The sequence below is a fragment of the Musca autumnalis genome, unplaced genomic scaffold (genome assembly GCF_047663935.1).
Source record: "Musca autumnalis isolate F117 unplaced genomic scaffold, ASM4766393v1 scaffold_4, whole genome shotgun sequence".
Taxonomy (NCBI): Eukaryota; Metazoa; Arthropoda; class Insecta; order Diptera; family Muscidae; genus Musca; species Musca autumnalis.
In genome coordinates this window covers 237,975,026-237,991,246 of record NW_027411977.1, presented here as the reverse complement: position 1 = coordinate 237,991,246, position 16,221 = coordinate 237,975,026, and the positions used below count along the sequence as shown (strand labels likewise).

General features: G+C 33.0%; 1 protein-coding gene across 1 annotated transcript in view; it reads left to right on the top strand.

The window, feature by feature from the left end:
- Nucleotides 1-2,559: 2,559 nt before the first annotated feature.
- Nucleotides 2,560-16,221, top strand: part of LOC141402379 (G2/mitotic-specific cyclin-A-like) — a 52,475-nt gene continuing 38,813 nt past the window's right edge. Inside the window, exons 1-4 of the mRNA XM_073983446.1 lie at nt 2,560-2,910; nt 3,182-3,652; nt 12,447-12,721; nt 12,790-13,063. Coding sequence (XP_073839547.1) covers nt 3,377-3,652; nt 12,447-12,721; nt 12,790-13,063 — 825 coding nt within the window. The 5' untranslated portion in view covers nt 2,560-2,910; nt 3,182-3,376. The remainder of the gene's footprint in view (nt 2,911-3,181; nt 3,653-12,446; nt 12,722-12,789; nt 13,064-16,221) is intronic.

Below are 16,221 nucleotides of genomic sequence, written 5' to 3'. Positions count from 1 at the left end.
TCTATACGAAAAAAATTGTGTAGCGAATTTTTTTCTATACGAAAAAAATTGTGTAGCGAATTTTTTTCTATACGAAAAAAATTGTGTAGCGAATTTTTTTCTATACGAAAAAAATTGTGTAGCGAATTTTTTTCTATACGAAAAAAATTGTGTAGCGAATTTTTTTCTATACGAAAAAAATTGTGTAGCGAATTTTTTTCTATACGAAAAAAATTGTGTAGCGAATTTTTTTCTATACGAAAAAAATTGTTGCGAATTTTTTTCTATACGAAAACAATTGTTCCGAATTTTTTTCTATACGAAAACGAATTTTTCCGAATTTGTTTCTATACGAAAACGAATTTTTCCGAATTTTTTTCTATACGAAAACGAATTGTTCCGAATTTTTTTCTATACGAAAACGAATTGTTCCGAATTTGTTTCTATACGAAAACGAATTGTTCCGAATTTTTTTCTATACGAAAACGAATTGTTCCGAATCTTTTTCTATACGAAAAAAATTGTTCCGAATTTTTTTCTATACGAAAAAAAAATTGTTCCGAATTTTTTTCTATACGAAAAAAATTGTTCCGATATTTTTTCTATACGAAAAAGAATTGTTCCGATTTTTTTTCTATACGAAAAAAATTGTTCCGAATTTTTTTCTATACGCAAAAAAATTGTTCCGAATTTTGTAAAGGAAAATTTGCTGAAAAATAGTGTTTCAGCAACATTTAGTAAGTACGAGGACAAACCTATTTCTACTATGACACCTCATTAAGATTGTCCACACCACGACGAAGTCAGAGATACATCTCTACTCAATTACCTGGAGGCTCAATGGACAAAATTCAAACTTTATCAGTAGAAAGTCTACAGAATCATTATCATCATGACTAGCGCCGTTGGCGTTGACGGCCCGGACCCCTTCCGAAATGGTAATTTTTTAGACATTTTTGCCTACTTTACGGCCAAAAGTTCAAATTTTGCTCATTAGACCCCCACGTGCTGTGGACAACTGTTGCGGAAATGCGAAATAATTCCATATGACATTTTGGCTGTAGACATAGCAGCCGATATTTGGAATGGATAAATGTGCAGAACAGCTATATAGTTGTATAACATTCCCATATGTTGTTCACAATGAGGTTTTATGTGATGGGCTGGTCTCGTCTGTAATGAAAATGTTCAGAAAAATTTTATACAGAAATGGCAATTTTTTACATTTTTTTATATTTTACCGTCAAAAGTTCAAATTTTGTAATATGCATATATTACAACAAATTATAAATAAATCTTGTCAGCATTATGTTCACTTATTTCTTGGGTTCTCACCTTTTAATATCTGCAAAGTAATCTAAAATATTTCATAGAAAAGGTAGCAAAGGATCGGAAGGTCTGCGTACATAAGCTGCCTCGCCTGCTTACCTTGCTTGCTTCTGATAAAAGAATAAAAAAGGAAAAGACAACCCAGTCCGAAATTTGCTCGGCCTTCTTTATTCTTTTATTTTTATTATGTCAGAAACGAAGTAGCAAAGCAAGGCAACCAGGCGAGGCAGGCCAGGACTCACCCTTTACTTGTTATTAAAATGTGTAACAATTGTTAACAACTGTTGCTCAATGTTGGTCTGTTAACCCAAGTTTTTCAAAATTCTTCATTAGGGGTTTCTTAAATTTTTCCTCCTCAAACTTCAACTAAAAAAACTGCAAGTAAAAAGGACACAGCCATAAGTAAATTTCTTGAAAACTATTTAAAAACCCGTTTGGCAGTTGTCTTCAATAAAACTCGGAAAATGCACTAAAAAGAAAGTCCCAATTTACATTAGACAAGTTTACTTGCGGCAAGTCCCTGTTTGTAGAAGAGACATGTAAGGGGAAATTGCTCGTACCGGCAATTTTCAGGCATTTCCTTTTATATTTTTCTTATTTTCATTGTTTTGAAAACAAAACTTGTCGGAACAGAATTGCTTTTTATAATCGCAAGAGGCAAGTTTAAAAAGGAACAAGAAAAATGTTTGCAAGTAAACTAGCCTAATGTAAATCGGGACTAATTTATCGGTCTTTTAAAAGACAATATCTGTAATTAAGCGTTAACAGCCTTTATTCCACACAATTTTCTAACAATTCATTGAGAAATATCTAAATTTGCACTTATTTTTTTTATTGTTTTAATTTTTCTGTTATTTTTTTAATTTTCTTTAGTCTAAATTTTGCTCACGTTACGACATACGTACGTCATTGACTAACTGTTCTCATTTAGTGCTTACTGAACACAGCCGCTCTTGTCAAGGCAAGTTTTTCACTAGAATTTCTACATTATTTCCTTTCACGAATACCAATTTCTATTGAAATATCCACAAAAATGATTCTACAAATCCTGGTAATTGCAATGGCTTTAATATTTCTTCACGCCTTTTTCATTGTTTGCCGCAAATATCATTAAAAACACCACAAAATACAACCCTGGCAATATCTCTTTTGCTCTCGCTGTCTTCCTATTCCTCCATTCGTAATTTCATGTTCTTCCATTATCAAGTAACCAATAACCATGTTGGGGCGCAAAATTCAAAAATACAAGCAAAGACAGCGATCACCACCATCCTCAATCAAACACAAGACGGCAAAGAGAGAACAACACATCCCAGTGTGAAGGAAAAGCTGAGAGCCTAAGCAAATTTCAAACAAAAAAGAAAATGTTGCAATTTGTTTAAAGAAAAAGTTTTATAAACATAAAAAAATAATAGACGTCAATTTGTTTAGGCTTTTTGGTGTGTCTGAATTAGTTTTTGGCAATCAACTAAGCTAACAAATTTCGTGAAATTTCTGTTAAGTGTTGTTTTAAATGTTTTATTGTTGAGCAAAAATACCCTAGCTGAAAAGGCGTAATAGTGTGTGTGCTGTGTACAAAACCAACAACAACAAACGACGAAAGTAAGCATTGCAAATTAAAACGACGAGGATAAGACACGAATTTTAACGAAAAAAAGAAATAAACCATTTTAGAGCAAATAAAGGAAGTTTGTGCAGAAAAAAAAACGAACGGGAATTTTGGATATTAAAAAAAAAACAAAGTGATTTTTTACAAAGAAATACAAAAAAACACAAATTTCCAAAGTAGTTTTTGATTTTCCATTTAAATTCCTTTTTTTGAAGAACAACAAGTCCAAAAAATATTAATTATTAATTCTCTTAATTTTTATAGCAAAAAAAATAACCATCTAAACTTCCCCCTCTACCCTGTGTTTCGTGTGATTTGTGTCAATTTTTTGTGTTATTGTATTGTGCATTTTTCTGTTGTACTGCTGTGCAATTGTGTGCGTGAGAGAATTAAAAAATATAACACAAAAAAAATCTACCAAAACTTCATTTTTGACAAAAAGAAAAAAGTAAAACAACCATGGCCGCTACAACAACCACAGCTGGTTTCCAAATTCTCCAGGATGCTGGCAAGGAAAATCCTCGCAATCTGATCAAAGAGAAGTCCATGGCTGGTGGCAAGTCCGTTTTACAGCCTCTGGGTGCCAGTACAATGGGTGTTGGTGGTGGCGTCTCTTTGAAACAAGGACGCGCCAATTTTGCCGTACTCAACTCAAATGCCAATGTACGTACGGCGGCTGCCGTCCACAATAACAACAACATACATGGTGTACATACAGGAGCCGGCACCAAAGTGGTAAGTTTTCGCAAAATGCTGCAACTGCGCAGTACTGCGCTGGCAGGCAGCAGTCACCATAGATCAGATCTTGAAACATTTTGTTGGTTTTCTTTTGTTGTTGTTGTAGTTTTTTTTTCGAAAAAGGGATCATATAAACAATTATATGCATATTTTGTGTGTAAATGTCACTACCCAGCAAACCAAACGTCAGATGTCTGACAAGTCTGATCCATTTCGAAAGCAACATCGTTCAGATTTCTTTACGATTTCTAAAAGAATTTTCCGAGTGGGAATAGGGACAAATTTCTTTTACCGACAGTTTGCAATTTTTTTTTCAAAAATCGTAAGTTGCTTTTAATAGCCGGGCTTCGGCCGGGGATTTAAGACTTTCTCCTATGGACAGGAGCCAATCTCGAGAATGGGAACAACATTTTCTTTTAAATTAAAAATATTCTCTAAGTAGCCGGCCTTTAAACAAGGGAATTTTCGGAACTTGAGAGGCCCATATCTCGGGAAGTATACATTTCCCCAATTATACAGCGTTGGAATCAGCATAAAAAGCACTATCTGTGGTAATTATTTCGGTAAAGGAAAGATATGTCGGAAATAGTTCAGATTTTGTACCGCTTTCGTTCCGATTTCTGAGCGAATGTCGGAAAGAAATTGCAATTTCCGAATGTAAAAAAAGGGCTGGGGAGCCAACGATATCTAATTATATGTATTATGATTAAGATTTCAGGTATTATCAAAATGTAATATATTTTTTGGCCATAAAGGCTTTGTATTACAGTATGAAATAAATAAAAATAAAAAATAAAAATAAATAAATTTCCCAAGGATTTTCTTCTGATTTCGTTACAAAATCGGACCGAAATCGATCCAATGTCGCTCCGACATTTCGTTCCGAAATTATGTCAAGGCTTAAATGTCGTTTAGGGGCACCTCTCTGATCGGGCTGAAATATTTACAGTAGATAGTCCTTGGCATCCTAAATACAACGATATATAACCATATCTCGGGAAGTATGATCTTCCCCCGGAGAGCTATATATCGTTGTATTCAAGTACGAAATTTCAAGACCCATATCTCGGGAAGTATGGACTTCCCCCAGAAAATTATATATCGTTGGGATCAGGGTCCCAAGGGCTACCTATGGTAAACATTTCGGACCGATCCATGAGCTGTCCCTAAACGACACTTGTTCCTTATGTCAACCACTTCATACCACTTTCGTTAAGATATCTTTACGATTTCGGATCCGACATTGGACGTAGCATCCGAATTTTGTTCCGATTTCGTTACGATTGGTTTGCTGGGTAGCTCAACGTTTCACTGCTGGTGGTGGTTTTTGAATTTTGCAGTGTGAGCCCCTTGCTCACAATATAAAGAAATTCCATATTTTTGTTGTTGTTTTGTGTTTGTATTTTTTTCCGCCAACTGACGTCATTTTTTGTCATACTTCGGCTGGGACACTTTTTTCTTGTCCCCTTCTTTGTTATTCGTGTTGTTTTTGAAAGGGAAATCATCAAGAAATCAAATCTCTGTGTATTTTTGCAAGGAGAAATTTAGTGATTGTTATTAATAAATGTTTTTTTTTTTTTTGCCATTAAAATACATACCTAAAATAGAACGTAGATTTCTTATTATAATCATATTTTCCATGATATAATTTCACTTCTTACCAAAATCAATCTTCCATATGATTTTTTGCCCCAATTTCCTATAATTCTCTCTTTTTTCCTCTCTCTCTCATTTAACAAATACAGATGATTTGCAAATTTGATTAATGGAGGAAAGTCGGTTAAATAAAGTTTATTTCCACTTAAATTGTTGTGTTTCCTTTCTCTATGGAACTTTTGTAGAATGTTTTTGCTTTATTTTTCTTAAAAAAATTCTTTATGAAAGAAAAATTAGGAAATTCTGATTTGCCAAGTAAATCCCTCTCTCATTTGTCAACGACAGCTGTGAATAGAGAAGATAAAAAATAATAAAAATTTATTAAATTAAAATACGTACGTGCAGCAATTAAAAAATCCCTGTTCCCTGTTGCTTTTGTTTACATTTTGTTCGCTTTTTTGAAGAGGAAACACTTTAAATTTTATCTCCCTATCTGTCAGTAACAATGTTCTGATTTGCAAATTTAAATTAGGCAATTTTTGGCTACAAAATGTGAAATTGTTATAAAATTAACACGCTTCTTCTTCCAGAGACAGGTTTTATATAATTTCCGTCATTTATGCGTGTCCTTATTCAGTTTGTCCAGTAAAAAAAGTAAAAAACCATATGATTGTCAAACACTTGCCTCATCTCCTCTCTCTAGTTTTGTGTTATACAAAGAAAAACGATTTTCTCTGTTAAAAAAATAATATATTGATTAATTGTTAAATATTTTTCATTGTGTTTACTTTATATTTTAACTTTCCTCCTATATTTTGTGTGCTGTTGTTTTTTGACATTGATTGTCTACCTCTCACTCTGCAATGGATAATTTCCAAATTTAAAGTAACTAATTCAGGTTAAAAAGAAGTGCTTTTTCTATTAAAAAGATTTTTTACATCATTTTCAACATATTTTGTTTTATTATGATCTTTATTATGCCTAAAAAGTATAAAAATAAACTATTAATAAATTGTCAAGTACTTCACCCTCTCTCTCTCTAATTGTGTTTAACAAGTGAGAATGTTTTTGTTGAATAATAAAACTAATTTTATTATAGTAAATTATTTTTTAATAAATTGTATTTATCTTTTGTTGCTTTATTTCCCTTTTGCTTCCTTTATTTTGCCCTTTATCACATGTTTTCTTTGAACTGTTTACATTTTTTACGTGTCATTGAGAGAGCGCCAATTTGAAAGTACCATATTTGCACAGATGTCTTTTTGACATATTCATTGTGTGAGAAAGGGTTGCCATGTTGATAAGATTTATATTTAATATAAGGAAGTTGCCAATTGGGCAATTTTAACAAGCAATTAAAAGAAAAACAATAAAAATGGAAAGTAAGATTAAGAATAAAGTAGATAACAATTATCCAAAATATTTGAGATACATTTTAATGGAAAATTGTTGAAAGTTTTCCTTGAAATGTGGGAAAATAGAAATGCATTTCTTTTCGTTAATGATAAAAGTGGGAAAATTAATTTATTACGGTTTATAATGGCATTTAGTTAAATTAAAGTGTATTATATCATTATGGGCCATTATTACATGTATTCTTTTACTATCTGATGGATTTGAAAATGCAAAATAAACTAATTTGGAGGCATTAACAATATAATTTCCACATTGAAAGTTAATGACATGAAGCTCTTCCTTGAAATTCAATCATCACATTTAGCTTTAAGTTAAGCGGAACGCTTTAGATCTCTTCAGTAAATCCAAAATATAAGAAAAGAAGACTTGTAATAATGGGTATGTCAGCTTTTTAGTCCCATTTATTAAAGTTTGATGGTATTATTTTTCTTATTGGATAATCCCATGAGGTTTAGTCAGCATAAGAAGGTTTCCATTTACTAATAAAAACCTCCAAAATAACACTAATAATAATTTAGATCTCTGGTTAATTAAAAACCAAACGTTATTTAAGAAAATAGTTTTTAAATGGACGTAAATTCTCTTTCCATTGCCAACATTTAAAATAAATTTTCCAAAAACAAAAAATAATTATCCAAATTTCTTCTTTATTCCACATTTGTTGTCTCAAATATTCCAAAGTATGTGCTCTGCTCTTTTGTGTTGTTCCCAAGACACATATGGAAATTCCTAATCAAATTTTGTGTTTGCGTTTTTTTTCTGTTTATCGTATAACATTGAGCTCTGCAACAAGTCAAGTTCCCCCAATCCCTGCTCTCGTACTCTATCTCCCCCTGCAACTTAAAGCTCGCTCGACCCTTGGGTAATTGTTTATAATATTCTTATTCATATATTTATTATTTACAATTGGTTGCAAGACGTCTCTTTTTAGTTGTTTATTGCTGCTGCTCCCACCCCTCTATTCCTCGCTTCGCTTCACCACTTAATTTCTTTAGAGGAAGCACGCGACTTTTTTCTGTTTGTTGTTGTTGAAATATTCTATCCCATATAGAAACCCCAAACCCGCATGTGGTTGATCGTGTTTCTACTATGGTCATTTGGTTATGGTTTTTATGACAAAATATTGAAGGCAAATACATAGTAGGTATATGACTTGAAAATATGTTTTATGTTTGTAATTTCTTATCAGAAGCCGCAACCAAATAGGCGACCTTTTTTTGTTCTTTACATTCACACATTTATATTATCTTGGTGAAGGAGGAGAAGAAGATGTGCTACATGGTGGTTAGGCTTTTCTAGGTAACAATCAATTCAATTGCTTTTTAAATATTCCATGATTTGTTTATATTTATTGTGACATCATGCTTTGTGTTGTGATCGTCCCGTCCCTATAAATGAACATTTAATTAACTTAAATTATTTATCATAACTTTCATTTAAATTAGTTTGGACACTTTTATGACAGCATAATTTTCTCTATAGCAATGAAAAAGTGTCATTTAGCTTTGATCACTTTTTTTGGGAATCAATCATGGGATATGATCATTATTTGATGTACCTAGTGTACCTAGATGGAGAACGGAAGTAGAGTTGCAATTTTCTAGTTAGAATGAAAATGGGCTCTTAAAGTCAACGACCTGAAATTCAGTCTTTCAACCTATCCGTGTGTTTTATAACATATTCACAATTTGCTTTGGCAAAAGTTATGGCAGAAGGTCTTCCTATAAAAGATGAGTAAGTATTCCATTTGAAAAGCACAAGGTTTTCCTACAGAGAGCAGAAAATCTTTCTATTGAAAAGCAGAATGGCTTCCAATTGAAAAAGGCCTTACTATAGAAGATTAGAAAGTCTTCCAATTGAAGGCCTTACTGTAGAAGAGCGGAAAGCCTTGGCCCGATGGCTTAGAATTATTGTAAAGTTGATTAATAAATAAATATGTAGCAGCGGAAGGTCAACCTATAAAACAATCGATTTTTTACAATCTTCTGCTTTATAAATCTGCTGAGTTTATGCTAGACATATAAGGCTTCTATCTCAAGCTTATCATTTTCCTTTTTTCCAAGTCATTTGGCAATAATTATTACTCTATGCAGGAATGCCAACTGTTCCGAGGTAAAAATCGCTACAGCCACATACGCTCCATAGGTCTGTAGCAATTTTTACCTTAAAACAGTTAACATTCCTGCTTAAACAGTGGTTATTGTACGTCAAAAGTCACCACATGTAGCGGGAAAACCACCAACTTGGCACCCCTGACTCTATGTATGGCAAAACGGGTATTCGGTGGTATTGTTCACGAAACTATAGGCACTAGACAAGTTCTCCGTATTAGGCCTTCCCTTAGGTGTTTTTTAAGGTTATATGCCATTTTTTATATGGATACATCAATTTGACAAATTTCCTTCCAAATTCTTGTTACAATGACCACCTGTAAAGTTACACTGTTATTTCCCATGAAATTAATAATTCGATTTTTAATTTCACCTTTTTTGGCATAAATTGTGTTTAGGACCCGGTTTCGGATCTTGATGATATATATACCACAGATATTCCTTGTGGATTTGAGTATAATGATATACATTTTGTCTTGGGCAAGTGCATACTTCCCGAGATATAGGCCTCTGAATTCTATTGTTTCAAAGAAAATTTTTTTCCCATTCCCGAGATTTGCACCTGTCCATAGGAGAAAGTCTTAAATCTCCGGCCGAAGACCGGCTATTTAGGAAAAATATAATTTAAAAGAAAATTTTGTTCCCGTTCTCGAGAATGTCATTGGTATTTGCGGCCCATATTTCCGGAAGTATGGACTTACTTGTGCAAGACAAAATATACACCATTATACTCAGGGCCACAAGGGCTATATGTAGTATATATATCATCAAGATCCGGGACTGGGCCCTAAACTCGTCTTGTTCCCCTTTTTTTATTGTGTCCCTCTCGATTATTTTGGCTTTAAATTTTTCTTGTTTCCACTCATTTGGTTATGTTAATCTATCTAAAGTAAGACTGGTGTTCTGTGACATTGACCTGTGGAAAAGTAAATATTGTCACAACACAAGTGCTTCACAAATTTGAAGACTCAATTTCTTTAAAAGAGGTTTTTCTAAAGTGGCATCTACAATATAGTGCCAAACAAACCTTCTCTAATCCTCCTTTTACACCCTTCCCTTAAGACGGTTTTTTAGTTTTGTGTCAATTCTATAGATAGATACCTTAATTTGCTACATTTCCATTCCAATTCCGCTTACAAAACGACAACCTGCAAATTCATTATTGTTATTTTTTCAATACTTTTTATAAATTTAGTCATTTTATTTAACAATTTCAACATTAAAACGATAATTGCTAATCTCGTCTACTCGCAATAATTTCATTGTGGTTGTGTTAGCAATTTTTTCCACCTCAAATTGTTTTATTTGCCACTCTAGGTATTTGGCTTTTTAATATCCCCTACTGTGTTATTAATATTATTTTTGCATTTGTTCATCATTTTTGCTCGTTTTAATTCATTTTCATTGAATTTTCCCTCTTCATTCACTACCCACACGTAATGATGCCATTATGGTTATTTTTGTTATCTTTCCATTGATTTATTTGCCGCCTTTTTCCTTTTTAATATCCCCTAGTGCGTTATTATTGTCATCTTTACATTTTTTCATCATTTTAATCCATTTTCGTTTAATTTTCCCACAAAACTGCAAGATTCTTTGCTTTGACGCTTTATTTATTTTTTTGCCGCTCTATTTTCCTTTATTATGTTATAGGTATCGTGTTTTTTTTAATTATTATCTTTACATTTTGTCATCATTTTTATTCATTTGAATCCATTTTCCTTTACATTTTTGCAACTTTCTTTGCTTTGATGCTTTACAACGGCTTGTTGTTTACATTCCTTGGCATTTTCCCGCCATTTTTCCGTTACATTTCAAAACAAAGCAATGTCATCTCTCACCTTTACTCTCAGCATAGAGAATAGACCAATACATTGGCATCTAATGAAATAAAAACAAAAAACCACTGCAATGCAAGTTTTTCTTATTGCACTGAACAACAAAAACAACCACAGTATCAACTATTACAACTACAATGTTATTTAACAGCTGTACTAGACATTGCGCCACAAACATTTTACCCTAGAAAACATGTAAACAACTTCCTTTCTCCCCTTTGTTATTTATTATTTACCATCATTACATTTAAATAGCAAAGCAACTTCACTCTCCTTGCCAGAATACCCCAACCAACAACAACAACACCATTGCATTATCATTTTTATTTTCTATGAGAATATCGGTAGAGATAATGACGTTTGCTCTCACATGTAGAGTAATTGAAGTGTAACAGGATTTTTCCCATTAAAACAATGAGAATAGTGCCTGTGACTGGCCCAATAAAGAAACTTGCATATATTTCAAGGGTTATAAACACATTTAATGGGGTTTGTTGCTGAAAATTTCATACTTTCCCACCCTTTACTCATATTACTGCCTGTAATACTAGCCAAAATGATGTCTAACGTATTAAAATAAAGCTAATATTACACAAACCCTCATTTGACGACTTCTTGGGCAATTTTGACACAACAAAGAGAACATTAGGTAGGTTATGCCAAACGTTTTGGAAATTGTGGTTGATAGGAACCAAGGAGTTGCAAGTAATTCTTAATTGCTTATTTTGTTTATAATAATAATCATTATCATTTTAGTTTAAAGTTCATAATGAAGTTGTATCCCCTTTAAAAGAAAAACATGAACAAATGTCTCTGTAAAATACAACAGAAATCCTCTTAGGAGTTGTAGTGTGACAAAAAACATGTTGAGGTAGAATTAAACCAGCGAAGCATTAAAAATATGTATGTCACATGAAACATAAAGGAATTTGTTTAGTGATAGCAAAAACAACAATTTACTTGTCAGGTGAATTCTTGACAAAAACAAAAAAATAAGTGCTTGGTTTTGTGATATTTGGTACAACGGAAGAGTAATAAACTCTCGAGAAAAAAAAACTAGCGAATATTGGGAAAGGTTATGATGAAGAAAGTAGTGTTGATTCACTTAAGGAAGTTATATTATTAATATGAAACCCCTTACTAGGTGCATAACAGGAGTCCTAGAACAGCTGTGCTTGAAAGTGGTTAGTAACTCTCATATGACCAATGAAGGGACTGGGACGATCGAAGAATTCTTTGTATGCACCAGGTTGAAGCTAATCACTCTTCCCATTATTACATCATTTAGATATTAAGGTACAATATGGTCACGAAAACAACAAAACCATAGAATTAAGTTAAAAAATGTTAGGCTTAAGATTAAGATTAGAAGCATTAAGCTCGGATCGGGACCAAATTTTTTCCACAGGTAGGGGTCGTTACCCTGATCACAAATATATATAACATTTATTGCGGCAGTCCATACTTCCCGAGATATGGGCCTCCGAAGTTCCGAAAATTCCCTTGTTAAATGTCGGGTACTTAGAGAAAATTTTTAATTTAAAAGAAAATGTTGTTCCCGTTCCCTAGATTGGCTCCAGTCCATAGGAGAAAGTCTTAAATCCCCGGCCAAAGGCCGGCTACATAGGAAAAATTTTAACTTTATCCGAGCTTAATGCTTCAACTCAACTTGCTCCAAATGTTTTCCAACTTTTATTTAAAAACAAATATTTTAATCAAGAATCTGATTTATGGTCTCTTTAATTCCCTTTTTCTCTTTCATTTTAAACAAATATTAAATGTTTTCCTTTCTTTTCCTCCTCTTCCTTTTTTGTTATTCCCCACCTATAGGCCTTCCGTGATGTTGGCAATGTTAAAAATAGCAATAAAGACGAGCAAACATTGGGTGGCAAAAAATCTACTGTGGTGCCGGTGGAACAATTTAAAACATTTTCCGTCTATGAGGATCATAATGAGAATTTTGAACAACAACAGTTGGTGGCCGGTAAACAAAATGATGCAACAACAGCAGCTAGTCAGGATGTTGTTGACAAAGAAAATCTGTTTCATGAAAAGCAACAACGTTTGCAACAGCAACAACATCATCATATTTTAAGCGAAAGGAGGTAAGAACCACAAAAACTGTTTGAATTTTTATTATTTTATGCTAATTTATGTTCATTTTTTTCCACAGTGACCTTCATCACAAATTTGTCGATGATAATCATGATGAATATATCTTGGATACAACACCCATGTCTGTTTCGGATGTCCTATCACCCATGTCAGTGGATCGCAGTGCATCGGCTGCGAAATTTTTCGACGATAGCAATGCCAAAGATATTGCTAAATCAACTGATTTGGATGACGAGGATGATAAATTAGCAGTGCCACGCAATGATCGTCAACGTTTCTTTGAAGTTGTCGAATATCAACGCAATATTTTGGAATATTTCCGTGAAAGTGAGGTAGGTGGATGAGCAAACACAAAGAAAAAGAAAAAAAATGGAACTTAGTTCACAAAAAAAAGAAAACAAAAGTAGTGTTTTATTGATAATCCCAAAGAAAAAGTGCAGACGAAAAAGTGACAAGAAGTCATTTACATGTTGTTGTTTTATTGCATAAAACGGCTCAAAAAGGTGGAGATGAAGAAGTGACAAGATGTTGCTTTGTATTTTTATTGCATCGAACGGCTCAATAGATTGATGATTATCCACAAAAGAAGTGGTTTTAATACATAACCACCAAACCCTAAATTACCAACTAACCTCACTTTTTCATATTGTCAAAATCCGCTAAAATTGGCTCTGAAATAAGCTCTAGGCTATAGTTCTAACCATTATTTAATTTCTAACCTTTAATATTTGTTTCATATTTGTTTAAAAATAGCTCTGCAATAAGATCTAGGCTACAGTTCTAACCATTATTGAATTTCTAACCTTTAATATTTGTTCATACTTAATGTCCCATAAATACCTAACCTCACTTTTTTCCATCAAAACCTTGAAAACATAAATTCCATAATTATCTCTTATGTTAATTACATTTATAACAAACTAATTGTTGTAATCATCTAATATCTTTCATTCGTATATTTATAACCCGACATTCCATGAAAGAGTCCATTAAGCTGAACATCTTTTTTACTTCCCCGGAAGTTATGGCAAATTAACACACGTACCAAAAAAACACCTTATAACAACGGAATGTGTGTGCGGCAGGTGATGGCGGTGGTTGGTGTTGATAATGGTGATCCCAAACGCCTTCTCTTAAGAACCTTCGGGAAAATAGAAAGACACAACACTTAAGAAAAATGTTTCCTTCAATTAACTTGGCAAATAATTCATTAACAAATAATACATTATGGCGCGTATGTGGCACATAAATACACGCACACACTCACTCGTACTTCCTTTGATAAATAACAAATTTTTGTTACAAATAATTAGATGATGGTGGTGGTATAAGAGGCTCAAATGGAAGTGGTTAGGTAGCAGCTAGGAAAAACATCTTTCTTTTTGTAAGGATAATGTAGAAGAAACAGAAAAAGACAAACACCACCTCTCAAAATAATTGTATTAATGAAAAACCCTAAGATGAATTTGTTAGGCAACAGCGCGCATACACAACACCTGGAGCCAAATTAAGGAACCTTTCTTTGAATCAAGGTTTCTTTCCAATGGTGGCATTAAAGATGTGTGTGTTATACCGCCATTGTTTGAATTATGTTTCTGGGAATTCTAGGATGCAAATGAAAATGTTTTCTTTTGTAGTTTATTTTCCTACGTCTCCTTTTTTCATGTGAAATATTTTTAAATAAATCTACTTAAGTAACGGCAGGTGTAGGCCGTACCCTGGAATGAAGAATTATGATATGGGTCAATGACATGATGTAGAATGGCATAATTAATTATAAAAACGTAAATAATTTTTTTAGGATTAGGAGAGAATTAAGAAAAAGAAGAAGAATCAAGAAATAATAACTGGATCAAATGCTTTCGGGTGAGATACTGGGGGGAAGATATCCTTTATTAAAGGTGAAACATATATTGGGAGAAACTAAAAAAATGTAAATAATTTTAGGAAAAGAACTTGAAAACCAAGAAGAATTATTGGTAATACTTGGACCGAATATTTTTCCGTTGAGATACCACAGAGAAACTGGAAACAACCCAGCAAAAATCCTCATTACAAACCTCCTTTCCCACCCATTATTTTAACAAGGACATGTCGCGCGAAATATCTGGTTATTTTGTAACCACTGAAATAAGTAGTCAGAATCTACTCAGTATCTACTTATTTCAGTGGTTACCATCTACCTATTTCAGTGGTTACAAAATAACCAGATATTTCGCGCGACATGCCCTTGTTAAAATAATGGGTGGGAAAGGAGGTTTGTAATGAGGATTTTGCTGGGAAAGGCCATGATGTAGTCTTTGTTGGTACCATCATACAAAAAGTATAAGTAACTGCCACTGTCACCTTATAGGAAAGAAAATTACATAGACATCAGAACACAATAGCCACTGCTGCCACCTTGTCTATTGTCTAGTAATAATTTGTCAAGTATTTAATATGACCATTAATTCTTATTCTTTACCCTTGACCAAACTGCAAATATTTTTACATTGTTGGAATTTTCTCAACCCCTTACTGGGGGGTGTTCTGTGTTTTCCTTGTTACAACATTGAACACCAAAATAATCTCTTCCTAAATATACTCCAAAAGTAAACACTTGTTCGGTTCATCATCATTAGATTTCCCACAATAACAACAAGACAAAACACAACAACAACAAAAACCCTTTCGGTTATTTATTACTATTGTTTTGTTGTTGTTTCGTTTCGTGTTGTTTTTATTTATTTAGTACTTCTAGAGTCTATCTCTGAGTTTTGTTTAATTTACGTTTCTCTTTTTTACCTCTTCAAGTGAACAGTGGATAACTTTGGCATTCATTTGATTCCTTAGAAAGAAGCATCTCACTACATTGCCATTGTTGTTAAGATAAGGTTGTTGTATGATAAATAAATATAAACAGTAATAACAACAAAAATGTGTAACCCCCAGGAGGTAAAAAAGAAATGAAACCAACCTTGCAACAGAAAAACAAAAATCCCCAAATAACAGGCACAATAACTTAAGGAGAGGTATCACCATTAAAATAATCAAAATCAAAAACCTTGATTATCCTAGCTTAAGAGTAGCAGCATCATTACAGAGTCTCAAGGAGACATCATTATTACTGTCTTGTCTAGCTGTCTTCATTGCATTGCATTGTGGGAGGTAAATGTTTACAGAATATTTTTGTAATCTATGGTGGGAAAGGCGATAAAGGTATGGTTTTTAAATTTTATGCGTGATTAAGCAGAGTCTAGGGCATTTTCGCAAGTGTTTTAAAAAAGTTTTGAATGATTTTTCCTAAGGCATTTGGTTTGTAAATTTAGGTTAGGTTAGTAAAAGTGCATAGGAACTTCTTGTTTTGTTAAAGAAATAAAAGTTTTTTGTTCAAAAATAATCAGGACTTGACCACCATGTCTTATACTTCCTAATTCCTATTTAACCTCTCTTTTTAATTTATAATTGCATAAAGCTCGTTTAAAACAGGACTCAGGATCTGTACCGAACT